The sequence below is a fragment of the Miscanthus floridulus genome, chromosome 4, assembly GCF_019320115.1.
Source record: "Miscanthus floridulus cultivar M001 chromosome 4, ASM1932011v1, whole genome shotgun sequence".
NCBI lineage: Eukaryota > Viridiplantae > Streptophyta > Magnoliopsida > Poales > Poaceae > Miscanthus > Miscanthus floridulus.
In genome coordinates, this window is record NC_089583.1 from 116081913 (window position 1) to 116109396 (window position 27484).

The window sequence follows — 27484 nt, forward strand, 5'->3', positions numbered from 1 at the left end:
TCTACAAAATGCTGCCTGTATGCAACTCAGCTCTTCCTTTTTTTTCTCCGAGAGTGAACTTCCCTTTGCATGTCTCTATACTTGTGGCTTTTACTTGATTTTTCCACACTCACCTAGTGCTGAGATAAGAGGATATCGACCTTTATCTCTTTTTTTTTTGCATCCAAAAGTAAAGTATTTATATACGTTGATGTTTTTTTCTTTCATACTTAATTGTAAAATTAGCCTTTCGTTGGCTTGAAGTGTTAGGGCCAACTGTTCGAGCAAGTCCATTAAGTTTATTTAGTTACTAGCAAACAATTCATATGTACAATCAACTTTGCCAAAATTCATTAGGCGGTGTAGGATGTCATCCTTAATCATTTACTATTATCTTCCTGAATTACTGGAACAAGAATTACAAGGATACCATTTGTCAAAGTTGCTTATATCAAGAAATAGACAAAAATAATTGAATAAGAAAGTAACATTTTTTAGCATGTGCATTTGATCTATCTATCATTATTTCTTCTATCATTGCTGTGTTACTGAAGTTGTTATTGCAAAGATACAACATGGGTCATCTCTTTGCTAAAAAGATGACTATGTCTTTCTAAATATGTGCAAGACCCAATTAAATAACTCGAGGGAAAACAGAAAAAAAATCTAATATGTTGTATTAGAGATATCATGTAATAAACAAAACCACTATGCAAATTCTTACATGGAGATTGGTAGGCGATTTAATTTGTTCACAGCATGTGTTATCTTGTTCCAGATAAAGGTTTCTACTTCATTATTCACCAATGTGAATGTTTTCTGTTTCTAATGATTTATATGTAACATTATAATATTATTAAACCACACAATATATGAGGGTGCCTTATTGTTTACTCTTTATGTCCACAAAAGAATGCAATTCTCGCATTTTGATGAGTCAAACAGTTTGAACTTTGACTGAATTTATATAAAAAAGTATTAACATTTTGTATACAGAAATAAGTACCATAAGATTAGTTATAAGATATATTTTGATAATAAATTTATTGAAGATATAAATGCTAAACTATTTACTATAAACTTGGTCAAACTTGAGCTAATTTACCGACATGGGTCCATTAATTGCATTCTTTTGTGGATGGAGGGAGTATTTAGCATGATTTCATTGACTACTTTTTTGAAGGGAATACTATTTTGAATAAGTTCCTCTTCATGCAGTGTTCGAATTGATGATTTTCCGTGGTTTTCAGTATGATTCTAACTTTTATGTTTGGCCTTTCTTTAAATCTCATTATTTTTTCTATTCTATTGTGTTTAAATTTTTTCCCAACGGAAAATTTGAAATATCTCTTGTTAAGCAATACTTTGCTATAAAATCATTTCATCGCATTGTTCACATAAAATAGTCTTTACCATGTTTAAATGTTAATTTTATTGGCAGCCCTAACAATGGCCAATTGTTACCGTGTACATTTAGGAAAACATTGAGTCAACCAAACAAAACTTGATGACCCTAACAACCCGGTTATGATATATCTCTAAACTCCATGTGACACCAAACGATCCACTTCCAAACTCCTGGCTCTAAGACACATTTTGCTTTTCTAATTGATCTTTTTACAGAGAAAAAAAACAGTCCTTTTTCGTTGGAAGAAATTAAAAAAAAGAATAATTGTTCTGAGTTGTTATTTAGGTTCGGGTACTTGCAAAATTACACATTCGACTACCTAAACTTGTTCTGAATTTGACTTACAACTATTAGGACAAGATGAGAACTCCAGACACGTTTAAAAAAATAAGTGTTTAATTTGTGAATACTCGAATTTGGATGAGGACTCGGGAAAAGTCTAACAGGCGCTATTAAAAAAAATTAAAGGAGTGCTAGGGGTTCTCAGGAAAAGCGTCGTGAGAACAGCAAAGAAGAGAAAATAGAAACCCCTTTCCCTCCTACTGCACGGGCAAGCGCGGGCCAGGGCAAGAGGCAACCGCGCCCACCCACGTCCGAAAGCGCCCTAGGCCATGTTCTCTCCCAAAACATCATATTTTTTAAGATTCTCCGTCACATCAAATACGAAAACGCATGCATGAAGCATTAAATATAAATAAAAAATAAAACTAATTACACAGTTTAGACGAAATCCACGAGACGAATCTTTTAAGCCTAATTAGGCTATGATTGGACATTAATTGCCAAATAACAACGAAAACGCTACAGTATCGTTTTGTCAAATTTTTCGCAATCTAAACTGGGCCCTAGCATGGATCCACCGTTGAATCGTTGACCCGTGCGACGTAGCACAGTTCACAACCACAACCATTCCGTCCGTCCGTCGCCGCAGCCGCTCTTGCCACGATCCTACATCGGCGAATGCTTTGGCAGGCAGCACAACAAGTTGGGCTCGACCGCTTTCACCTGCTGGATTGCTACGGTACTCGATAGCATACATATTTTTTGTCATTAATATAAAACAAGATGAGAAGCCCTCTCAAGCCTGAACTGCCCTCCTGGCTCTTCAGCCTGTTCGGGAGACCGTATCGTATCGTGGATTATTTATTGCTAGCTGGTTTGGTGTGAGAGAAAAATATTGTTCCTAGCTAGAAATTTACGATCGTTTATGAGCAAGCGAACAGGCAATGCTAGCTATAGCAAACGAACAATACGCAGAAAACCTCGGTCCTCGGCGGGCATATTCTGGACTGGAAAGATGGGAAGACGAAAGTTGCTTTGTAGCCGTCGAGAAAGACGTAGCCTACCCGCACAAGATTCGTCGATCACTACGCGTGGACGAGCGGGCCGATTACTTTATTCGGCACGTGAATCCTTCTCGTCCCTCCCGGGCAATCTCTATCCTGCTACGGTCTCTCTCTCGAAGCCTGTTTCCTTTTTTGATTTGAGAAATCTGATCGATGCAGAGGGTCGTCGGTCTGAGGCGGAAGGCTCTCGGCCTTCATCGGTTTGATTAATTTAGCCGGCGAGTACGTGGAGCAGGAAGGAACACGTGCGGTCGTGTCATGCACTCGTGCGTGCAGCCGTGACCCGTGAGCGGCCACGAAAGCGACCGAGACGATGGCGCCATCCTCTCGCCATTCTGTGTCGTTCGTCTCGTCCCGGGCCCGGAGGAGGAGCCCGGGAGGACAGGAGACCGGGCCGGGCGGCCCGAGAGCGACGGCGCGGGATCTGCTCGCGTCAGCTTTTAATGATAGTAACCCCCCGAGGCGTGTGGCACGGGGGCAATGCCGTCGGGCGTTGCAGGGCGCGCGCGGCCGGTGGCGGACGGCACCTGTGGACCTCTCCGATCCGCGGACGGGCCTGTGGCGTGCGGCGACCGCGTGCCCGTGCCTGCCGCTCCCGTGCGGTCGCGTCACTCGCTGCCGCGTCTTTTGGTATAAGACAAGATGCGTACGTTCGCGCGAGCGGCCCCGCACGTGTTCGCGGGGACGTGACGACTCGCCGCCCCATCGTGTTGCGCACGGCGCCGCTGTCGGCCACCGGCCGCTTCCTGTTCCGGATCGGAGCGGGAGCACTGCGGCAGTGCGGCGCTGGAGCGAGTGCGGCGCCCCTGTTCTCTGGTCCACTCCACGCGCCATGTCGGTCTCGGAGGATATGAGATCAGCGTTCCGGTTTAGCAACGCTTGTTCGCTGGCGAAGAGATGCAGTTTGGGAGTAGGCACCTAGCACTCACAGCTTCATGTCGTCTTCTATGTCACGATCATGCGAGCAGAGTGGGCCGAGCACCAAATCATGTATCACACGAGCAGAGAGTGAGCCGAGCAACAAAACGTAATATACGCACCCATCGACCCATGCTTTAAGGATGGGAGGAAAAACAGGAGCAGGAGAATTTCGTCTCCGGCACTCTGCCAGTCATTTGATCCTCGTCACAACATGAAGCTTGTGCTAAGGACGGACTATGCAGCAAACTAATAAACAGACACTAGCAGCAGTCGGTCCAGTACAGGAACAAACACCTATTACCAGCGTAGCAAACTAAAACACCTAGCTACGACCCGCGAACGCTGTACAATGGCAATGGCATCAGATCAGCGGACCATCCAGTCGTGGTCTAGTCCCAGCTCCCGCTCAGCAGCGGCTTCACGTCGACCACCTCGCCGAACATCTTCACCAGGTCCGAGCAGCTCGCCGCGGCCTGCTGATTCTCACCCTCGCCGTCCTCCGCCTCCACTTCCCCCTCCAGCTGCAGCCCGAGCTCGTCCTCCACGTCGTCCGACGCCGCGATGAGCAGCAGCTGGCACCCCTCGTAGTTGAGCAGGTCCGACGGGTCCGCCGGCGCGTACCGCCGGCTGCCGAACGCGCCCTGTAGGTGCGCGGGGAACGCCGCCCGGCGCTTGCTCTGCAGCCCGCGGAACCCGCCGCCGTCGCGGCCGCCGGAGGGCGGGTCGGGGTTCTTCACCTGCACGAGGAACGACGCCTCCGGCTCCACGTTCATCGCCTCCTGCGGTTCCCCGGCGCCGCGGGTGCGGAGCTCCAGCTTGTACACGAGGTGTGTGCGCGACTGCGGGCTCCGCCCCCGCCCGCCGGACGTCTCGTGCTTCAGGATGCGGTACACGCCCTCGCCCAGCGCCCGCGCCGCCGGCCTGTGCCGCTTACCTCGCGTCGCCGTGCTGTACTCCTCTGCAACGAATATGAAATCTCAAAAAAGATCAGTTTTTTTTCTTCTTCCAATTGACAATGCTCGGCGAGACTCAGTTGAGTGCATGCAAGCTGCTCAGCACACCGCATACTGTACCTTCCTTGAGCGCGTCCTTGATGTCCTGGACCTTTGTGGTGACGAGCTCGACGTAACCCCAGTACGGGCGGCTGTGCTTCGCCGGGTCCGGCAGGCTCTTCTTCCCCATCACGACCAGTCGGAGCAACGGCTGCTCCTCGATGTTCACCTCCTGCGCAATCACTTAAAAAGTAATTATGAGTGTTCAATTCATATATGAATATGACGAAATTAAACAATGTAACTTTGGATATATGCATGTGTACCTCCTTGCCGTGGCCGCCTTCCGCGCCTCTCTCCTCGCTTCTTCCCTGGCCACCGTCGCCTTGGTGGTGGCGCTTGCGGCCTTCCTTGCCGGAGTCCGGCGCCTGCTTCTCTTCGACGCCGCGGCCGCCGGTGGACTCAGGGCGCAGGACGATGTACATGCGCTGCACGTCGTCGGGGCTGTGCGCCTCGTTCTTGTCTACCTTGGGGCGGTAGAAGAAGAAGATCTCGCCCTTCTCCTGGATCTCCACCTTGGGGTCTGGTCGCGTCTTCGTCTCCTTGCCTTGCCCCATGGCGGCGGCGATCAGCGGATGGACAGAGTTTGCAAACGATCGAACGAGTTGTGTGCTCGTGCCAGCGATGGGGACGGAAGCGAAGGTGAGAGTGGCGAGCGGCGAGTAGCGGCGCTGTGACTCGGTGGCAGTAAAAAAGAACGCATGAGGACGCATGGGTGTCATCGGCGACCTTCTGGCTACCTTACACGTGCGCACGTACGTGTCCCCGGCGCCGGCTAGAAGCGTCGAGTGCGATAGGAGATTCGTTACTCTTGTCTACCCCTATATGTTCCACACCTTGCATCTGACGGTCGATAAACGATGGGAGGCGGGACACGTGGCGCCGGTGGTGGGCGGTCTATGGCTAACTGTATGCAGTGCTTGGCACGTGTGGACGACGTGCCCATGCAGCACATTTGAGCTAGCATCACGTGACTACGCAAGCACGTGCCAAGACGAGAGGGCCATTCGAGACCAAAAAACAGAGTGACGTGGCTCCCATGACCCCATCGCCGTTCGGCGGCGCCGCTGCCGCGGGCGTGGCCTGTGTGGCGCGACGGCGCGGACGATGGAGCCAGCGCCGTGCTTTGGCAGCGTCAGCGTGCTGTGCCGCTCTGCCGCGTCGCTCGATGCGCGCTTCGATGCACCTCTTTGAGGGGATCGGGGGTGCTGACTCGCCAGCCCTGGCCCGTACTGCCATGGCGTTCTCGAACATAGGGAAGACAGCAATGCAGCATTCAGGCAACGATCGCGAAGAAATGCTTGATTGAGTGCTGGAACAGATGAACGGAGTGGGCTCGGCTTATTTTTCTCTCACAACAATTCAGTGAAAGCAGTATTTTTCAGCCAAGTTTCAGACCAGCGAACAGAGAATCTCGACCAGCAATTGCTAGTCTTCGTTTAGTTTATCTTATGCCCTCCTCTCAAATCTTGTATGCCAAGACCCTCGCGGCCTCGCCTGCTGCTGCAGTTCCTCGTAATCTTCACGGCCATGCAACCACATGAATTTCGATCTCTGCTCGTCATTTGGTCGTCAGCACAATATAAGCAGTTCTCTTGTTTCAGTCGTTTCTTTCCCTTTGCGCTGATATGCAGTATTATCAGAGAGAATAACGCGAGCGCCACCACTCTCTCTCCCTGGAACAGTTGAACACTTGAACAGAGTGAGCTGAGTGCCTGATTGGAGTTTTTTTTGACAGAGGTAAACTTAGCTTTTATAAAACATTTTTCCTATCCATCAGTTGTCTGAAATTTGTGCTTTGTTCAGGCGCCGTGTTGTTCAACAATATCGATTCAAGGTGTGTGCGTCCTCAGAGGCGTCTGCTCATCTGATGGCTAGTCACCGACAGCCATATTTCAGGCACCTGAAATATATCAGGATTTATTCGGGAATGCTACAGTGCGCGTCCAACCGTATGGACGCCGCGCTTTCTGGGCCCGTGCACTACTAGCTCAATAAGTTTATTTTCCTCTACCTTCGTTCTTTCATCGTTTCTCAAAATAAAAAAGACGGCGACATTCCCAACTAGCACGATCGTCGCAGCGTTCCCTACCACTTGCCCCCCCCCCCCCCCCGCTTGCCTTCTCCAGCGGCGACTACCTCCGCTTCCTCTGCCCCGAGGCCCTCGCTCGCCTCTGCGATGCCAGGCTGTGCCGCTAGAGTCGCGCCTACCGCCCGCCCCTGCCCTCATCGCCAGAGCCGGTGCCGGCATCCTTCTCATCACCTCCTCCTACAGCTGGAGATCGCGAGGGCGTCACGGCCGTGTCGTACTTCGCGCTCGCATCGAGGCTCCACGCGCCCCGGTGTCCCTAACAGAAGAAGCTTGCGGCAGCCAAGGCCGCGGTGCTCTCGCTCCACCACCTCCCAGCCCCGATGTGCCCATCGAGGCCGGTTATCAAGGTCCTCAACGCGCTTGCATGGTGGCCGCTTTCCACTAGAGTGTCGCTCCTGACATGTTGCAAGCATATGTTTGAATAGTTTCAGATGTTCCATAGATATGTTGCAAGTGGTTCATATAGATGTTGCAAAAGTAGACCAGGATGTTGCATATGTTGCAAAGTGTTCTAGATGCATGTTGCAAGTTTTCATAGGCATGTTGCAAGCGCTTGTTCAAAATGTATCATCTATTTCAAACGTATGTTGCAAGCATTTTTATCTGAATGTTGCATATGTTTCACATATATGTTGCAAGAGTATGTTTCGAAATGTTTCAGTTATTCCAGTCTTATGTTGCAATAAGTGTTTTCATGTTGCAAGTTGCAAGTATCTGGATTGCATATGTTTCACAAACATGTTGCAAGTGTATGTTCCAAATATTTTTTTTCTGCTTCAGACGTATGTTGCATTTAAGTGTTTAATGTTACAAATATTTTTTTTCAGAGGTATGTTCAGAGAGTCGTTGGGGGTACGGCCCCGGACTCATAGGAAGGGGCGCGGCGAGCCGGGGGCGGGCGGATGGGGAGCGCGGCGCGCCTGGGGTCCTGCGAACAACGTGTCCTCGTCCTCGTCCCGACTCCCGGGTTCCGCCCGCGCGGAGAGAAAGAGGGGAGGAGGTCAGGGGGAACGAGCGGCGGGCGAGGCGGACAGGGGCGAGGTGCCCACGCGCGCGGGTGCGGGACTGAGGCAGGTGGGGAAGGACTACAGCGATACGGTGAGAGTGCGGTGTGTTTCCGATGGGCCGTTCAGTGCCGTCCGACGGAATCTTATCTCATTGGACGTCCAGGCGGCAACAATTCTCTTCTTTATAAAAAACCAAAAACATCCATACAATGTTATTGCTAGGATTGCTGGCTTACAGGAAAGCATAAACGAGCAACGGCAAACAAGCTAAAAAGCCAACAGAGCACCTAAACCACCACCGAGAAAGAAACATGTCTAAAGCAGAACAACCTAAAGAACTCCCTCCACCTCAAGGCCTGCAGTCTTCTTCCAAAACTCCACCGGCCAACTCTCCAATCTCCAGTCTTGTCATCCAAAAATCTGGCATCCTATTGGGCGCGTTCGCAACCAGACCAGCCGGCTGATCCTTCTCAGCGAACACTGTTATCAACCAGCCGCTATAGTGTTTATCTCTCACAAAACCAAACAGTTTTAGCCAAGTTTTAGACCAGCGAACGGGGCCATTGTCTTTGAGAAGGATTCGTCATCTCTGCTGAAACATAAAAAATTTGTAAAAGTTTTTTTAGAACTCCTCGGAAACTTCTTCTGGACCCCCATTTTGTTTCTAACGTTCCAAAGACCCCACAAAACTATGGAAAACATGAAAAGTTGATTGTGATAGTCCCTAACCCCAAAGGTATCCCATTTTCAAAATGGGGATCTCGCGCAGCAATTGCTACTCTTCATCTAGATTATCTTCTACCCTCCTCTCAAATCTGTATGCCAAGACCCTTGCCTCCTACAGCTCCTCGTAAAAGGAGTTGCCAATCTCACGAGTTTCGATCTCTGCTCGTCATTTGGTCGTCAGCACAATTATAAGCAGTTGTTTCTGATGTTCCTTTCCCTTGTGCTGATGATCTGGGGTGCAGTATTATCAGAGAGGATAACGCGGGCGCCACCACTCTCTCCCTGGACCTAGCCTACACACACCCCGTCAAATCTCACCCCCCAGGCAGACAGTATCTCAGACCGGGCAGAAATTGACGAATGTTCGTGGCATTCCAAATCAGCGATCAATTTTCAGACATCACAAACTTTCTTTTTTTGGCAAAAAAAAAATCCCACGCTTTCTATTTTTAATAGCGGTGCAGACTCCGCATGCCAGACTCCCCTCCGCTGCTCTCGTTCCTCCGACGTCAGCACTGACACAAACTACGAAAAAGCAAAACATTTATTTAAATGCTATAACTATAACTGCTGAACGTGATCCATTTTAAATTTCGTCTGCACCCATGTGTTCTACGTAGATCCCTAGTTCTATGGTAGCGAATTATGCGTACTAACTTATACATATAACTGATAACGTATAACTTATGCGGAAAATTTGAAAACTCAAGAGTCATGAAACACAACTTATTTAAAAAAATTATTAAACACAAATGAACGAATTAACTTATAACTTATGCCAAAACTTGCAAACACAAAAGTTGTTAACACACAGAGGAACGAATTAACTTATAACAAAACTTAGAAACACAAAAGTAATAAAAATACAACTTATGTACATTAGTTATTCAATACAACTTGTGTGTATAAGTTGTATGTTATAAGTTAGAGGTTAATACATATAATTTACAAATAGAAAAAAAAATTGTTCGAAACATGCAATTGGGGTTTAGTTTTATTCGCTTCGTCACGTAGAACATAATAATGCAGACGGAACTAAAAATAAATACAAGGTTCTGAAATTATAGGCTTATAGCATTTGGAAATAAATGGTTTGATTTTTAGAATGACGTCAGCATGCAGACTAGCGGGCGACTAGGTGAGTGCTTCGTCCGTTCGCGTGCGCTCGCATGTCAGATCGTTCGTCTAACAGGAAATGGGTGAACGGCCGTGGGATTGGATTTGAGATCTCAGACACTGGTCTCCACACAAACGCCAAGTCCATGCACTAATCCACCATATCCACAAGCCCATGGACAAGCTCCCTGTAGACCACCCAATTGGACCAACCGCACGGCCGGCCTCTTCCCGCCGCTAGTCGCTGCAAGCGCAACGTCCATGCACGTCCCCGCGCCCCACCTCCTCCCCGCGCCGCCCAAGCCTCACTACCATGCCGCGCTCTGCTTCACCGCGTCCGCGTCCGCCGCGCCGGCGAGCCCCACGGCCGCCCGCAGGGCCGTCATTGTCGGCGGCGGGCTCACGGGCCTCGCCGCGGCGACGCACCTTGACGTCGCTCTCCGTGCCGTTCACGCTCGTCGAGGCCTCGGACCGCCTCGGCGGCCGCGTTGCCACCGACGTGGTGGACGGGTACCGCCTCGATAGGGGCTTCCAGATCTTCCTCACCGCGTACCCGGAGTGCCGGCGCCTCCTCGACTTACCGGCGCTCAGGACTCCGGCCGTTCTATCCCAGTGCGCTCGTCTTCGTTGGCGCTGGGGAGCCAGTTCTACCTGCTATCCGACCCGTTCCGCCTCCCGATGCATTCCCTCTCCGCGGTGTTCTCCCCCGTGGGCACCCTCTCCGACAAGGTCCTCGTCGGGCTCGCGCGCCTCTGCTCGGCCGCCACCCCGGACGACGTCATCCTCTCGGCGCCGGAGACGACCACGGGGGAGCACCTGACGCAGCTCGGGTTCTCGTCCTCCATCGTGGAGCGGTTCCTGCGGCCGTTCCTCGCCGGGATATTCTTCGACCCGGCGCTCGACACGTCGTCCCGCCTCTTCGAGCTCGTGTTCAAGCGCCTCGCCCTCGGCGACAACGCCCTGCCGGAGGACGGTATGGGCGCCATCGCGGAGCAGCTCGCGGCTCGCCTCCCCGCGAGCTCCGTCCGCCTCAACACCCACTGCCGTCGCCATCGACCAGTCCGGTGTGACGCTGGACACCGGCGAAAGCCATCCCCGGCGACCTCGGCGTCATCGTCGCTGTCGAGCAGCCACAGGCCGAGAAGCTCCTGCCGCAGCTATCGACTCGAGAAAAGGCCAAGAAATCGGAGAGGAGCACCGTGTGCCTCTACTTCTCCACCGACCGGGCGCCGGTCCAGGACCCCATTCTGCTGCTCAACGGTTCGGGCAACGGGATCAGTGAACAACATGTTCTTCGCCACCAACGTGGCGCCGTCGTACGCGCTGGCGGGCAAGGTGCTGGTGTCCGTGTCCCTCGTCGGCTCGTTCGCCGACAGGGACGACGCCGATCTGGCCTGACGAAGTGATCCGTGAGCTCGGCGGGTGGTTCAGCTCCGGAGAGGTCGCGTCGTGGACGCACTTGAGGACGTATCGCATCGGGTTCGCGCAGCCGGACCAGACGCCGCCCACGACACCGGCGGGGAGGGACCCGAGAGTGGGTGAAGGATTGTACGTGTGCGGCGACCACTGGTGCTCGGCCACGTTCGACGGCGCGCTCGTGTCCGGAAGGAGGGCGGCCGAGGCTCTGGCCAAGGACCGGGGACTATGAGCCTGTGTTTGAGTTGGTTTGTGCTGCACTGCAGTGGAAAGAAAGTTCATCTCGCATGACGAACGAGTATTTTTTGAGTGACTAGTACATGTACATGTTCAATTCAACGGCTAAATTTCACCTCATAAATTCCTCTTCCTAATATAATTCATGTTTACTCATTTAATTCACATGTTTTGTGCACCATGGTACCATTAGTGGCGTGCAAAAAATGATCGCAATACATTACTAATTCGAAAATATCGTTTTGAACTGTAAATTGCGAGGTATGTAGTATCGAGTGACTACTGACAACCCTTTATAGCATGGAACGGCTTCAGGTCCTAAACGTCTTTCACAAGAACTCAAGAAGCAATGATAAAAAAATGATAATACATCTTCCTAAAAAATTACATCTTACATTGTTGTATACGAATGAAATACCCCGCTTCAGGTCACTGGACAATGGCCATGATCTGAGCTCTGTGAGTGACTGGAGACTGAAGAAAGAAGAAGACCACTGTTATTCCAGAAGAAAAAAGAAAGGAGGGAGGAAATGTCGTCGCTATAGCTTTGATCAATCAATTAAACTGGACCGACGTGGCGCAAGTTAGCCCACACACGGAGCTTCTTACGTCTGGGTCCCACAAGTCATCCGGAGTTCCGGACCAGTACAGTCCAGAAGGCAAGGCCCCAAACAGTCCAGAAGGCCCAACCCCGAACCGCTCACATCGGATCTGCTCCGGCTCTGACGACGAGATGGGCTCCATGGAAGCGTCGACCGCGCCGGAGAACGGCTCCGCCGCCGGTGGTGGAGCCGGGGGCACGGGGTGCAACTGGGGCGGGCGCCGCGTCGAACGGAGGCGGCATGGAGAGGAGGCTGAGGTCCTCGGCTGCGTCCGCGTCGTGGGCGGCGCACCTTCCCTTGGAGGTGGGCACGCGCGTGATGTGCCGGTGGCGCGACCAGAAGCTCCACCCGGTCAAGGTCATCGAGCGCCGCAAGGGCTCCGCTTCCTCTTCCCCCGCCGACTACGAGTACTACGTCCACTACACCGAGTGTAAGAGCCTCCGTGCCTCGCGTCTCGTCAGGATGCTTGCTGTCTAGGGTTAGGTTTTGTGCTCTTCGGCTTTGGGGAATTTTGGCCTTGTCATGTAACTGGCTGATTGGGTGTAGAATACATTGAATTGGAAAGGTTTTTGTGATGAATTGAGCTTTCTGTTTCATGCCTTTGCACATTTTAGCAATGATCGTTCTGCTGGTAGAGAATTTAGTATAGTCACAAACTCTTCCAACAATTTTAGTCGGAGCAAAGGCTGGTCTCTTGTATTAACTGCAGTCTGTTTTGATAATTGTGGACTGATATATCTTAAATGATTTGAACTCGCAGTCAATAGAAGACTTGACGAGTGGGTTAAGCTTGAGCAGCTTGATCTTGATACTGTCGAGACCGATGTTGACGAAAAAGTAGAAGATAAGGTAAAGGGAAATGCACACTGTTATGTTGCTATACATACTAACGATAGCTATACCATTTTCTTCACATTTAGTCAGTGGTAGCACCATTTGATTGCCAACATTTTGGTGAAGCAATGTCTAACTTTTATTGACAACACCGCTTTTGCAAGATGAATGCTTAATATGATTATTATCTTTTGATATTTTTCCAGGCAACAAGCTTAAAGATGACACGGCACCAGAAACGTAAAATTGATGAAACACATGTGGAGGTATGCTGCAGATTGTTATTACTCATTGCACACTTACTATTTTCACTTAAATGTTACGTGAAGATTTATTATCTGAATGTTAGTTGAGGCATTATCTCTCTGTGCATTCAGTGCCCCCCCCCCCCCCCCCCCCCCCCCCAAAAAAAAAAAAAAACTTGCTCATTTGACCTCAATCGTTTTGGTAGCAAGGACATGAGGAACTTGATGCAGCCAGCTTGCGGGAACATGAAGAATTCACAAAGGTGAAAAATATCGCGAAGATCGAACTTGGGAGATATGAGATAGATACATGGTATTTCTCTCCTTTTCCACCAGAGTACAATGACTGCCCGAAGCTGTTTTTCTGTGAATTTTGCCTCAACTTCATGAAGCGCAAAGAACAGCTTCAGCGGCACATGGTGAGCTTTACTTGTTTGTGCTTTATACCTTGCCTTTTTGTTAGATACATGCTACTACTATGATATAAAAAAACTCTTTGTATTACTTAGATATCTTGTTTGTCTAAACTCATCTATCATCAATTTCTGTTTAGTTTTAACCTAGGTGCTAGACTGGTCACCCAGAGACTAGGAAGCAGGAACTAGAGTATCAAGACATCAACTAGAAGTTCTAGGTGATTTTGTACTGTCTCAGCAAACATCCATATATTTAAGCAAACAAAAATAACTATATGAAAGTAGTCGTACAGTACGCAGGTTGGCACTTCTTGCTATTAATCAAGTCTCAATAAGTATTCATATGGTACTTACTCATGCCAAGGTCGCACGCAAACAGATGCCCTAAAACAGCGGATGGTTGCTTGAAGTGGTTCTTAATACCATTTTCTTTGCTTTTGCAGAAGAAGTGTGATCTTAAGCACCCCCCAGGCGATGAAATCTATAGAAGTGGAACTCTGTCAATGTTTGAGGTAAGTTTTGTATCCATCTTAGCTTCTTCCATAAGTATTTTCTATCTGAACATCTTAATTCTTGATCCTGTTGGTTTTATTGACATCTTGTTGATCGGGTACCAAGTTTTTACTTCCGCTGCTTTTGAGCAATAGCAAAGTTTTTGAGAAGATGGCTCAAGCTGCAGTTCTGTGAATAGTTACTTACATATACATACATACTGTAGCAGTAGTTAACTAGTTATAGCTCATACATTAATTAACAGCAAGCCCATTTGATCCCAAGCAAGTTGGGGTAGGCTAGAATGTCTTAAGAGTTTCTAGCAAAATGTAAAATAACTAAATAATTCCATGCATTCACTTTGTTATGAAGTACTTTGCTGATTCTGGAAAAATATGGTACCAAATTTTTTTGTCGAGTTGTAGTTGGTCAATTGAAAGATCTTTTGAATCCCATGGCTGCAATGTTTAGGAACATGATCATAGACATATTATTCAAGAACATGTAGAAGTTAGGAGCCACAATTACTGACATTCAGCAGTATTCATGTAAATTCTATTGTCAAGCTGCTCGATTTTACTCTGGAGGATAAGTAATTGATAATGCTTGTACAATGACAGGTTGATGGGAAGAAGAACAAGGTTTACGGACAGAATCTTTGTTATCTAGCCAAGCTATTTCTTGATCACAAAACCTTGTACTATGACGTTGATTTGTTCTTGTTTTATGTCCTGTGCGAATGTGATGATCGAGGATGTCATATGGTGGGATATTTCTCTAAGGTAAAAGTTCACAACGACAGGAATCTATGATATATTTTGTTAAGCTGCTTCAGTAGCTTCTGTACAAGATATGTTTTGCGCCATTGGAGTGGAGCCTGATCATTTAATGCTAGAGAACATATACCTGCATTCTGTTGAATGGTTTTTTTTTTCACTTTTCAGGAAAAACACTCTGAAGAATCTTATAATTTGGCTTGCATTCTCACTCTTCCCCCATACCAAAGAAAAGGATATGGGAAGTTCCTGATTGCTTTCTGTAAGTATGGCATGTATAATCACTAAATTTTAAATATCCTGTGGGTCAAAAACTAGTAGTTCAGGCATTTTGTTCACTGATAAACTGTTTTTGCTGTTGTAGCATATGAGCTTTCCAAGAAGGAAGGTAAAGTTGGGACACCAGAGCGCCCTCTTTCTGATCTTGGTCTGCTCAGCTATAGAGGTTATTGGACTAGAGTGCTTCTAGAAATTCTAAAGAAACATAAGGGCAACATATCTATAAAGGTAACACCCTTCCATCCAGATATACCTTTTTTTTTGGCTGTACAAATTTCAAAAGCTGATTGAATTATGATACAGCAGCTCTAGAAAGAAACTTTCTCTTGGCCATAATTCCTCGAACTACCCTACCTAACCCTTGGTCTATGATAAAAAAATGTTACCCTATGTTTCATAGATTACACTTCAATAAGTAGATGGATTTTCTATGCTGCAATTGTGTGTTAGTCAAGCATTCCCTAAATAAGGACATTTAGTAGTTTTGTTGAACTTAATCTATGCTCAGGGTCTTTTTTGACGAGGAAGATTACCTCAGGAATGTTTGGGTTTAGTTCAGTTCTGGGATCCTCTTTCCAAATATATCCTAAATGCCAGGTTGCCAGTGGAGTCAGCTGTACATTCTTCCGTGCTGTTTATCTTGTATAAAATCTGGCTTTTCACTTTAGTCATCCTGCACGTTTTGCCTGGGCCCTGAAACTTTTGGGTGCATGTGAAGCGACCAATTTGGTGGTATGTATCATCTGGATTTTTCTGGATATTTACGGGATTGTAGCTTATCAGCACAGTGTACTGTGTCGCTGCCATAGTGCCATTCAGGGAGGCGGTATATACGTGCGGTAGATTGTCATACCTGGCTTTAGCTCTTCAAGCAGTAGTTTTTTGGGCTGAAAAACTGCTAGATTGAGCAGTTAGTCAGGTTTTTTTTTTTCACTTCTAGGAGAATCATGTTTGTTACCGAAACCATTATAACATCATAGAAGAGACGAAACATGTAAATCTTAACATATATCATAGGCAGCTGTAACTTTTAACATCAGAGGTGCAAGGATTGCAGCGAACAATATGCTAGATTCAGATTCTTCAAGCCGTGTAAGAAGTGTACTGAATAGCTTGTGTGTGTTGACAGAGCCACGTGCACCCAGTGAAATATGCAGAAACTTCCTCCATGAAGGACATTTGATCCATGTGCTCTCTGGGCCTTCTGCCTGTACCTTCCTGTTCTTGTTGCTGCAGCTCTTGAAAACATTTGGACATATGCAAAGTAGATCATCAGATGAGAGTACATGGAACAATTGTAATCTGATCGTCAATTGTTGTTGCCTTCTTGTCCCACGGCGCCACCTCGTGCTTTACAGAGGCACATGGTCGTAGCAGACCTTAGGAGTTCACTGTTTTCATGAAGACATATACCTACATAAGCATAGCGAGTTACTCTCAACATTCATAAAGGTTTCTGAATCCAAATGGTAGCATAACACTACCATGTCATCTAGGAGTAATCGTCAATTTGGACCGGATGGTTCGTACATACAATTTCAACTGTTTCTAACACGCTCTGGTACTTGCACGCAGGAACTGAGCGACATGACGGCGATAAAAGCAGATGACATCTTGAGCACGCTGCAGAGCCTGGACCTAATCCAGTACCGCAAAGGGCAGCACGTCATCTGCGCTGACCCGAAGGTCCTCGACCGCCACCTCAAGGCGGCGGGCCGGGGCGGCCTGGACGTCGACGTTAGCAAGCTGATCTGGACTCCCTACAAGGAGCAAGGCTAATAAGGCGCAACTGCTCCCAGCCCCAGATTAGACGCGCTGACCGATGCAGTCATGTACATACCATTTGCTACTAGGATCTCCCCTCAGCTCAATTCACTCGTGTACCGTGAAACCGTAGTCTGTAACTTGAAACATCCACATTGTTGTGTTTGTGCGGCGCTAGTCTCCGAAAGCGAAAGAACCATAACCCAACTCGTTACTCTTGGTTCGTAACTACCCCTTGCATTAATCATGCTACCTTTTTTCTTTGATAGCCAAATCAGGGCGTGGAACCAGCACTCCAGCAGTGAAGTGAGGCTGGTCTACGTCCCCATGATTGAAGGGAAACACAGCTGTGCGGCTGATGTGCTGACTGTGCCGCCCGAGTGGCCATTGCCAGATACGGTTCCTGCCCAGCCACTCAATCGGAAAAGGGTGCCTGGCCCCGTGCCATGCCAGGTTCGTTCATGCGTGCATTTCTGTTTGCCGTTGCTGTGTTGCACGTTGGGCGTGGCCGTTGTAGCAGATTGGGCGTACCGGCATGCACCTGTGCGCCCATATGGGGCCGGCCGCCGGCCGGGGCGTGGGGCACGCACGCGTGTAGCCGTGTAGGAGTACGTGCTTGCGGCGTGTCCACCCATGAGCCTGGTGACACGTGAGAGGTGGCATGAATGGGTGGGGGACAGAAACAAACTGGGGTGCAAGGACTGGGTGGAAGACGACAGATGCGGTTGCGGATTCAGCCTTCAGGCGAGGGGATGCCGACGGAGACGGAGACGAGATGAGATCCGTCGTGGCGTGGGGGCCGAACGCTCTGCTCTTCTCTGCAGGCCGCGGTGGTGCTGTGCTGGCGCGTGCGTTCCACCCACCTGGCACCGGCGGTCCACGAGGGAGGAGGCTCCCGTCCGCGGGCCCTGTTTAAAGATAGAGCGCGAGAGCGAGACCATCCTACATTCCTACTCCTAGACTCCTAGTTCCGCAGCGTCAACTCGCAGCTTCGTGCATCTACGCGTGACTCGCTCGTTTGGCTTTGCTGGCTGAACGTGTAGCGTACGAGTATGCTTTTGGAGTCTTCCTTCATGGTGGAAGAAGCCGTTGAGCAAAGAACCCCGTGTTTCCATCCTATGCTCATCCTCCTCTTCAGAAAGAGGCACCAAAACTCCAAAAGCACCAAGTTTGGGATAGATAGATGGCGAGTGTACACGTACACCCAGGCTGCCAGGCACAGGCACGCATGATTGGGACCGGTGGTGCCGTGCCGTGCGCTCGCTTTCTCACGAGGCCCTATAATCATGCGCGCACAGCCGCTGTCTCTCCGGTGGTTAGTCTAGCACTCTAGCCTAATCCTATTCCTCGGGGGGCTCCTTCAGCGGCGCGGCGGACGGCATCCTCCGCTCCCGGTTCGCGCCGCGTGAGCGGTGTGCGGAATGCGGCACGGATGACGGATCCGCAGGCTGGATCCCTCTGCCCAGCTTCTCTCCTCTTGTCCGTTGCCCCGCCGCGCGGTCCCCACATGCTCCCTGGCATCGCGAGAGCCGTCGGTGATGGGGTTCGGTTGGGGACTCAGGACGCGCCGAGCCCTTTAATCCGAATTGTTTAGCCGGCCACGTCTCGCCGCCCTGCAGTACCTACCTACCATCCCCTACGGCCTGTGCCTGTGGAAGGCCCGTTCCGACATCCCTCGTCCTTTCCTTTGCTTTTCATACCAACAGTATTTTGTTCCAAAAAACGGAAGAAAAAACATCAGGGAGTATCGTTTTCTTATTAATCCACTACTGTATCAGCTCAAGACAGAGTGATCATTACCGTATCTACTAGAGGAAACGGAAACCCCTCGAGACAGCGATGACCGCCCGCGCGGGCCGGCACCGAACAATTGACGCGACAGATAAGAGGAAGCGGCGCAGGGACCCGGTGCGCGCAGCGCGGTGCGCGCAGCGCTGGTGCACTGTAGCATAATAGCATGCATGTCGCGGCGAGCGCGAGCGGACGAAGAAAGCGAGGGCGGAGACGCGGTCGCGGTGGCGCGTGGCGGTGGCGCGCTGTATAATAACTGTAACCCGCGGGGATTACCTCTGCCTCTGTAAAGCACGAGGTGGCGCCGTGGCGCGGATGCCGGATGCCGCCACGGAATGGAACGCGCCGGGCCGGGGGGGCGCTCGCTTCCAGATATTCCTGTCGCCGCGCCAACTTTCTTCTTTTTATCTCAAAAAAAAAAAAACACCCTCTCGGGTCGGGTGGCTCTCGCCTCTCGTTCTCTCGCTGTGTGTCTGCGTGCCTGTCGACTGTCGTCTGTCTCTGGAAGATTTTTTGGAAAAGGAAATTTCCTGCCGGCAACAGGATCGGGAGAGACGGAGGCGGCGTGAGTCTCCCTGGCACTGGGCCACCCTCCACCCTTATCCTTCTGCCATGCCTGGCCCACCTTTGTTTAGCCTTTACCTTGTGTACACAACGGACTGTCAGACCCTGGGCCCACACTGAAAAAAAGACAGTACCACTTTCCACTGCCGAGCTTTTTATATACAAGACTTATAAACAATGTTTGTCATCGATGTGTTACTGTTACGACGATCGGGTAAAATTAACATCCTACCGCTATGATGCATGCCTGGCTCATCAAGTTATTAAGCAAACGGACCCAGGGGTTTAGCTGCAACAGACAGACGCGTGTAAAAAGCATCATCTCGCTGAATGCAGTGACGGATTACTTTATCAGATGATTCAGACCGAAGCAAAGCGCCCCCCCCCTCCTGCCCATCGATGGCAGCTTTGCTGAGTGGCCTGCTGCTTAATCCCCGCCCTTTGGGTTTGTGGTCGTACTACCATAGCATGAACTGCCGCCCCATATCTTTGCTGTCCTTTCCCATCTGCCACAATCATCACCCTAATTCTCTCTGGGCTCGAATCCTTTTTCATTTGCATTTTCTAACTCACCGACCTTGGCTAGGGTCATCTAACATTCTGACCTTCTGACCGTGGAGTAGTACTAGACAAATGCATTTCTTTTTGTCCTGCCTGTGATGTGAGCGTCGTTCTACTTCTACACGGTTTTGGTTTGGTTACGCACGGTACCAGCTCACGTGCATTGTCATTGGGCTGGTAGTCCCAACCATTTCCCACTCGGCATTCTTGGGTTTCAGTACCGTGTGAAACGTCACTCGGTTACCGACTCCCCGCATAAATTATAGCACTAGCGCTGCGTGCCAAATCAGCTGAATGCCGATACGGCATGCCTTCGGAATTTGCTCCCGAGAATCGAGATTCATAGCAACACGGCATGATTATAGTATTATAACACATACGGAGTATATACCAATCAATCGTTTAGAAACTTCCTCATCACTTCACCGAGATAATAATAATAATAATAATAATAATAATAATAATAATAATAATAATAATAATAATAATAATAATAATAATAATAATAATAATAATAATAATAATAATAATAATAACAATAATAATAATAATAATAATAATAATAATAATAATAATAATAATAATAATAATAATAATAATAATAATAATAATAATAATAATAATAATAATAATAATAATAATAACAATAACAACTGGACATGTAAGGAACATAATACTATGCTAAAAATGCTAGGATTATCTATTTTATGATTGGTCCTATGGTTGCATAATATGATAATGATGGACTCATCAATCATCAATAATAAAAACAAACAAACAGCTTCTTCTACCACATGGCTCTGTGCTAAATAAGCACTAGAATTCAAGCTCGGTCCTCGCACCACCAGTAGGCATCCCATGCAGCATGCATCCTGCTACTATTCTACTACAACCACGAAATCAAGGGGAGGAAATTAGGAGGAATATTTGACTAGTGCACCTCCAATGCAATCAATCAATCATGCCGCGGCCGCCCCTTTTTAAAACAGGAACGGACCGAAAATACTTCTACCAAATATGTTCCCTGTCCTGGCCTAGCTAGCGCGCGCTTTACAATCCTGATTAAGCTGCATGTTCCTTTTCCGCGTCCCCGCTAATGATTTCTTCCTATCCCATGGCTGGCCGGCGGCTGGTCACTCGACAGCTCCCGGGCGTTGGAAGAGAAGAGAAGAGAAGAGAAGAGAAGAGACTCGCTCCAACAACGCCCATCGCGCTCGCTGGATTGATGGATACGAGACACGCGGTCATTTTCAGCGCATATTTTTCCTCCTAACAGCAAGCATCACGGTCACGGAATCGGGATATCATCCATCCAGTACCACTTTTAAGTAGTCCTTCGACATTATTTGCACTCTTCTCGCCATTTCTTCTGCTCATCATCCTTAAATACACCCTAGGAAGATGTACTTAATTAGCAAAGGGCAAATTTGGTGGAGCAAATTTGCGCTATTACCTCTCTTTTACTTGCGTATTTGATTTGATGAGAAACCATTGTGTGTTTGACCTGTAAAGTTTATGTCTCCCGTGATCTACATCTACGTGGTACAGAAATCTCCGGTGGCTGGACTCGGACATGTCTCCTGAATCTAAGGCCCCAATGTCTCTCTGAAACGAGGCTCCATCCATGAGTTGCTGAAATTAATCCCCACACTAAGCAAACCTCCATTGTTTTATCACGTCAACACGTCCTCATCACCAAATATGTGAATGTGATACGCGTTGATTTTTTCCCAACACTAGTTCGGTTCTGAGTTTCTTGACGTGGGCAGCTGGCCTGTTTGAGTGAGTGGTCTGAAGAAAGCATATGGGTGTGGTGGGGGGGGGGGGGGGGGGGGGTTTGGGGGGAGAGAGAGAGAGAGGTGAGGAAAAGAAAAGCAAGGGGCCGGGCAGGGGCAGAGGCACAGGCAGCTCACCTGAGCTGGAGAGGAAAGGGGTCAAAGACTGGAACAGCCTAGGGGCATGTGGGGGCTCTTGCTTTCCTACCGGTACCCGGTGCCTCCACACATCATTTTTGCAGATTCTTTTATGTTTTCTTTTGCCCTCCCTTTTTTTGATTAAGATGGATGACAGGATGACTGGATGAGCGAGCCATGTTTGCCGTCTTGGTTGCTCAAATCTTTGTTCATTACTGTACTTGATATGTTCATCAGAAACAGGTTAAATGCTGGATGAACAACTAACATTTATCAAAATTTCATTATATTGGTATAAACCCCCCCTCATTTCTTGACAGAGAAAAGCATAATAGCAGACCAGACAAAGATGATGAAAGCAAGAATTTCACTAGGACATACAAAGAACCGAAACAAGAAATAAATGAGTAGGAAAATGCCTAACACAAGGATCTACATTTTGCTACAGAGATGTGTCGTAAGCAGCCCAAAACCATGTACCCACTCCACAGACCACAGTAATACCAGTCCAAAGCAAAGCAAAGCAAAGCACCCAGATCAGTCACAGCAGTCTCACAGCTAAGCACTCCAAAACTGCTAAGCACACCACTCTCGCTACCCCTACTAGTCGTCACCACTCTCCTCTCACACAACACAACCACCTGTGACTTTCCACTCTGTACTCTCCCTCCGTCTCTCTCCTGTTATTACTCACCCATCCCCTCCCGTTTCCAAAAATTTGGCCTTTCTCTCGGCTCTCGCACATCTCACTACCACCACCTCACCTCTCTCTCTCTCTCCCATCTCCAATGGCGGCCGCCATCCCCACCTCCCCTTCCTCCTCCTCCGCCTTCCGCAAGCCCTAACCCTAGGTAGGTAGGTCGCTCCATTTCCCCCCACTCCCCACTTCTATGGCTGCCCTCCTCGCGCTCGTTCTCCTGCTGCTTTCCGGGGGCGCCGCCGGCGACGACGTGGCGGCGCTGCTCGAGTTCAAGAAGGGCATCGCCGACCGCGACCGGGACCGGGTGCTGGGGTCCTGGTCCCCGCCGGCGACGACCGAGTCCGGCGGCGGCGGCGGCGGCTGCCCCGCCTCGTGGCGCGGCGTCGTGTGCGACGGCGACGCGGTGGTCGGCGTCGCGCTCGACGGCCTCGGTCTCGCCGGGGAGCTCAAGCTGGGGACCCTCTCCGGCATGCGCGCGCTCCAGAACCTCTCCCTCGCCGGGAACGCCTTCTCCGGCCGCCTGCCCCCCGGCATCGGCTCCCTGTCGTCGCTGCGCCACCTCGACCTCTCCGGGAACCGCTTCTACGGGCCCATCCCGGGCCGCCTCGCCAACCTCTCCAGCCTCGTCCACCTCAACCTCTCCCACAACAACTTCACCTCCGGCTTCCCGACCGACGGGATCCAGCAGCTGCAGAACCTGCGCCGCATCGACGTCCGCAACAACAACTTCTGGGGCAATGCCACCGATCTACTCGCCAAGCTCCGCAATGCCGAGCACATCGATCTCAGCGACAACCTCTTCACCGGGACCATCGATTTGGACATCGAAAGCCTCGCCAGCATTGGGAACACGGTCAAGTATCTCAACCTCAGCCACAACAAGCTGGACGGCGGCTTCTTCCGGAATGAGACGGTGGGGGCCTTCAAGAACTTGGCGGTCCTTGATTTGAGCAACAACGGGCTTGCTGGGACAGTGCCGAGGCTCGATGCGTGGTTCTCACTGGAGATTTTCAGTGTAGCCGGGAATGGGCTATTCGGGATGATGCCTGAGACACTCCTCCAGAATTCCATGCGGCTTGTCGAGGTTGATCTCAGCAGGAACGGCTTCTCAGGTATTCTTGTTGAATTTTGTGATCTATCACTATCAGAGTTGGAATCCCACTATAAGTTGAATGGTGATGATCTATTTAATATTTCTTGTGTTTTTTAATTCCATTGACAATGCGAATGGCCATGCTTCCACCGCTGTCATGCTTAGATTGCAAGCTGCAAATCATATTTTGGGCATTGGTAGACATGCATGTCTCTGATGGCGACGAATTCCTTATGATGGCATTTCAAAAATGATTGCTGCATCTTGAATCTGGAAGACTCCATTTGTTTGGAAGATTTGATAAGCATACACAACGACAGACTCTTGCATGAATACAGCATGCATTTCGTGGTTTAGACGGTGTGCCGTTTCTTTAGACGGATATCGTCAGCAATCTTGTAATTGCATGCATGCTGGCTTACAGTTCATTTTGGACTATTTCCCCCCTTGTTTAAGCTGTGCATATTGCGTTTACAGCATTTGTGATATTAGCAATAATTTGTTATGTAACTAAGCAAACTATTATGCATCAACCAACAATTTTCTGATAGCTGGCAATTGATATTTCCCCCCTATTATTAAACCAACTATCATGTTGATTCTTGGATTGTACAAATTTAGGCCTTTTTTCTGGATCTGTGCCCGCTAACATCACTTGTTTCACATAGGATTTCTTCAATCAAGAAATTGACATACTATTTCAGTGCTATGGAATGGGATTGACTATTGTGAATGTATATCTTGGTGTTTGAACATGTATGTTTTAGTAATATGACGGCTTACTATGTATCCTATCTTACCTACTGTCCTTCACAGATACTCTTGTCATTGACATTTGTCTTAAATTGTAAATGACACATGCATCCTCTAATTTTTCAGGGTCAGTGCCAATTGTGAATTCTACGACTTTGAAGGTGTTGAATCTCTCTTCCAATGTTCTATCAGGATCATTACCAGCCACCATGGGCAAATGTACCTCAGTTGATCTGAGCGGGAACCTGTTTTCTGGGGAATTAGCTATATTGCGTTCCTGGGATGGGATTGTTGAGGTCATTGACTTGAGCTCAAACAAACTGGTGGGAAGCTACCCAAATGATGCCTCCCAGTTTCAGAACTTAGTGTCCCCTGAAACTACGGAACAATTCATTGTCAGGATCTCTCCCTTCAGTGTTGGGTACCTATCAGAAGTTATCTGTCCTTGATCTGAGTCAGAACACACTTGAGGGATCTGTGTTGCCTACTTTCTTCATGTCACCAACTTTGACTGTATTGAATCTTTCTGGAAATAAATTTTCTGGAACTATTCCATTTCAGTGCACCCATTCAACGGAATCAATACTTCTTTCATCCCAACCGGCTCTTAGGATTGTTGATCTGTCCAGCAATTCTTTGACTGGACCATTGCCAGCCAGATATCTCTAACCTGCAAAAACTTGAGTTCCTTATTCTTATGATGAATGAATTGTCTGGGGAGATTCCCAGTGAGATAAGCAAGCTTCAAGCACTGGAGTATCTGGACTTATCACACAACCACCTCACAGGCAGAATTCCGGATATGCCTCAAAATGGCCTGAAGGTGTTCAATGTATCTTACAATAATCTACAAGGAACTGTTCCTAGAAGTGTTGAAAAGTTTCCTTTATCTTGCTTCCGACCTGGAAATGACTTGTTAGTTTTCCCAGATGGCCTTCCTGCTTCTGGAAATGATGATTACACCGGAGTTGGTCAGAGCCAAACATCTCATGGACATAAGGCTGGTGTTCGAGTTGCTCTTATTATTGGCTGCATTGGAGCTGTCTTGCTAGTTATCTTCATAGCCCTAGCATTCTATGTGGTCAGATCTCAAGAGCTTTGCGGAAGTAATGGATTTAGAAGTCAGATTACTATCAGTGATCTAAAGGGGAGAATAAGCCGTCCAAATCTGTTCAAGTCCCCCAAAGATAATGTTATACCAAGTAAAACAAGTTTCTCAAATGATCATCTCTTAACGGCCGCAGCTAGATCGATGTCTGCCCAGAAAGAGTTATTGGCTGAAGCCTCTGTTGAATATGGCTACACTGATCCAAAGGAAGTTGCTGAGTCCACAAGTTTAGGTGTGACTGAGACTTCTTCTGCAATCCAGGCTCATGAGTCTTCTCCACGGTCTGCATTGCCAACATCACCACATTTTGCTGACTCTAGATTCCTTGAGGAACCTGTAGCTTTTGAAGTGTACTCTCCAGACCGGCTGGTTGGAGAATTGATTTTCATGGACAGCACTTTGGTTTTCACAGCTGAGGATCTGTCACGTGCACCAGCGGAAGTTCTTGGAAGGAGCAGCCATGGAACAACGTATAAAGCTGTTCTACAAAGTGGGCATGTCCTGACAGTGAAATGGCTGCGTGTTGGTCTTGTGAAGCATAAAAAGGAATTCACAAAGGAGATAAAGAGGATTGGCACTATCAGGCATCCAAATATAGTTTCATGGAGAGCATTCTATTGGGGCCCTAAGGAGCAAGAGAGATTAATTATTTCTGACTACGTCAATGGTGATAGCTTGGCACTTTACCTTTATGGTAAGCATCTCAGGGCTCATGGTCATCTTCATTTTAATCATCTTATTCTTTTGGCTTGTTACATTCCTCATTTAGTCTGGAGAGTCTTACATAATTCCGTGGATGAAAAAATGTTCTATGCTGTTACTGTCATACTGTGTATGAATCTAATAAGTTGCATAATTTTATAGAGGTTTCTAACCAGACTTAAGGTTTACTTCAAGTCACTGGTTATAAAGTATTTGCTGACTGATGCAGAGTCAACTCCAAGAAGATACTGCCGCCTGTCAGTTTCTCAACGTCTCAGAATTGCCATCGACCTAGCTCGTTGCCTCCAGTTCCTACACCATGAGAAGGGCTTCCCTCACGGCAACTTGAAGCCAACTAATATATTCTTGACTGGTCCTGATCTCTCTCCAAAGCTGGTGGATTATGGCCTGCATAGGTTCATGACTCCAAGTGGCACTGCCGAGCAAATACTGAATTTAGGAGCACTAGGGTACCGAGCCCCGGAACTGGCAAACGCGGCCAAGCCTGCACCTACGTTCAAGTCCGACGTGTATGCATTCGGGGTGATTGTCATGGAGATGTTGACGCGGAAGAGTGCTGGAGACATCATCTCAGGCCAGTCCGGCGCGGTCGATCTAACTGACTGGGTTCAGATGTGCAACAGGGAAGGGCGGGGAACCGACTGCTTTGACCGAGACATCACCGGCTTGGAAGAGTCCCCAAGGATAATGGACGAGCTGCTGGCGATCTCGCTTAGGTGTATCCTTCCTGTAAATGAGAGGCCTAACATGAAGACAGTCTGCGATAACCTGTGTTCGATAACAGCGTGAGTTTTCCCTTTGGTTTCCCTTCCCAGTGTACATGTAACCGATCGATTTTCTGTCCGTTGGTCCCGATTTTTCCCGTGGGTTTTCCAGAGCCTTGTAGCCAGGGTTTGTTTGATTGGTAACTGCTAGTGTAAAGAAGATTCGATCCACCCATTGATTGATTGATATCAACCATTGCCGTCTTTCTTAATGAGTTGGAACACCGGTGTCTCTCTGTTCACTGGTCAAGTTCTTCACACTGAACATTTCCCAGTGAATTGTGTTGTGCCGCGTACTCTTGTCCCTCGCTGCTGCCTGCTACTGTAGCTGCAATACCAAACATGCTATCCTGCAGCTGATCTGCTGCCCATGTGAAATTACTGGCCTCACATGCGGTTCTGGAGCCGCTGCAGCATGTGTTGGGGGAGCAGCTGCAGCTGCAGCATGTGTTGGGTTTCCAGTGCCCCTCAGTAGCAACAATCCTGGCACAAGGATTTAGGGTCTGTTTAGTTTTCAAAAATTTCACATTGAATCTTGCGGTACATGCATGGAGTACTAAATGTAGATGAAAAAAACTAATTGCACAGTTAGGTGAGAAATCGTGAGATAAAACTTTCGAACCTAATTAGTCTATAATTAATACTAATTATCAAATGCAAACTGAAAGTGCTACAGTAGCCTAAACCCACGAAAATTTTGGGAACTAAACGCTGCCCTTGAACGAAACACATGATGGGTCGTTACTGAAACCGGTCCATGCTGCAGCCTTCAATTTTCGCAGTGGAAATAGGAGATTGGCAGGGGG

At 48.5% G+C, this 27484-nt stretch overlaps 3 protein-coding genes and 1 pseudogene across 3 annotated transcripts; 3 read left to right on the plus strand and 1 right to left on the minus strand.

The window, feature by feature from the left end:
- Positions 1 to 3729: 3729 nt before the first annotated feature.
- On the minus strand, positions 3730 to 5728 carry LOC136552779 (uncharacterized). The gene is made up of 3 exons (XM_066544346.1): positions 4973 to 5728; positions 4728 to 4878; positions 3730 to 4612 (listed from the first exon to the last, which is right to left on the minus strand). The coding sequence occupies exons 1-3, from the start codon at positions 5426 to 5428 to the stop codon at positions 4044 to 4046; spliced, it is 1176 nt and encodes a 391-aa protein (XP_066400443.1). The 5' UTR covers positions 5429 to 5728; the 3' UTR covers positions 3730 to 4043.
- A 4180-nt stretch (positions 5729 to 9908) lies between these two features.
- LOC136549160 (uncharacterized) lies at positions 9909 to 11295 on the plus strand (annotated as a pseudogene).
- A 703-nt stretch (positions 11296 to 11998) lies between these two features.
- Positions 11999 to 16936, plus strand: LOC136552781 (putative MYST-like histone acetyltransferase 1). The gene is given in 10 exon segments (XM_066544347.1): positions 11999 to 12111; positions 12113 to 12332; positions 12663 to 12751; positions 12943 to 13002; positions 13188 to 13400; positions 13841 to 13909; positions 14510 to 14671; positions 14834 to 14927; positions 15030 to 15172; positions 16520 to 16936. Coding segments are annotated over 10 exon segments (1332 nt in total). The 5' UTR covers positions 11999 to 12033; the 3' UTR covers positions 16724 to 16936.
- Positions 16937 to 22199: 5263 nt separating this feature from the next.
- Positions 22200 to 26890, plus strand: LOC136550445 (probable inactive receptor kinase At5g10020). The gene is given in 5 exon segments (XM_066542021.1): positions 22200 to 23349; positions 24210 to 24454; positions 24456 to 24737; positions 24739 to 25885; positions 26123 to 26890. Coding segments are annotated over 5 exon segments (3177 nt in total). The 5' UTR covers positions 22200 to 22427; the 3' UTR covers positions 26704 to 26890.
- The last annotated feature ends 594 nt before the right edge of the window (positions 26891 to 27484 follow it).

What these genes read in the sequence shown, in the direction of transcription:
- LOC136552779 (XM_066544346.1), bottom strand. Translation starts at nt 5,428, where the DNA reads ATGACACCCATGCGTCCTCATGCGTTCTTTTTTACTGCCACCGAGTCA. An exon ending in AAGGCGGCCACGGCAAGGAG is followed by an intron (nt 4,879 to 4,972) that starts GTACACATGCAT and finishes GTGATTGCGCAG; the next exon opens with GAGGTGAACATCGAGGAGCA. An exon ending in CAAGGACGCGCTCAAGGAAG is followed by an intron (nt 4,613 to 4,727) that starts GTACAGTATGCG and finishes TATTCGTTGCAG; the next exon opens with AGGAGTACAGCACGGCGACG.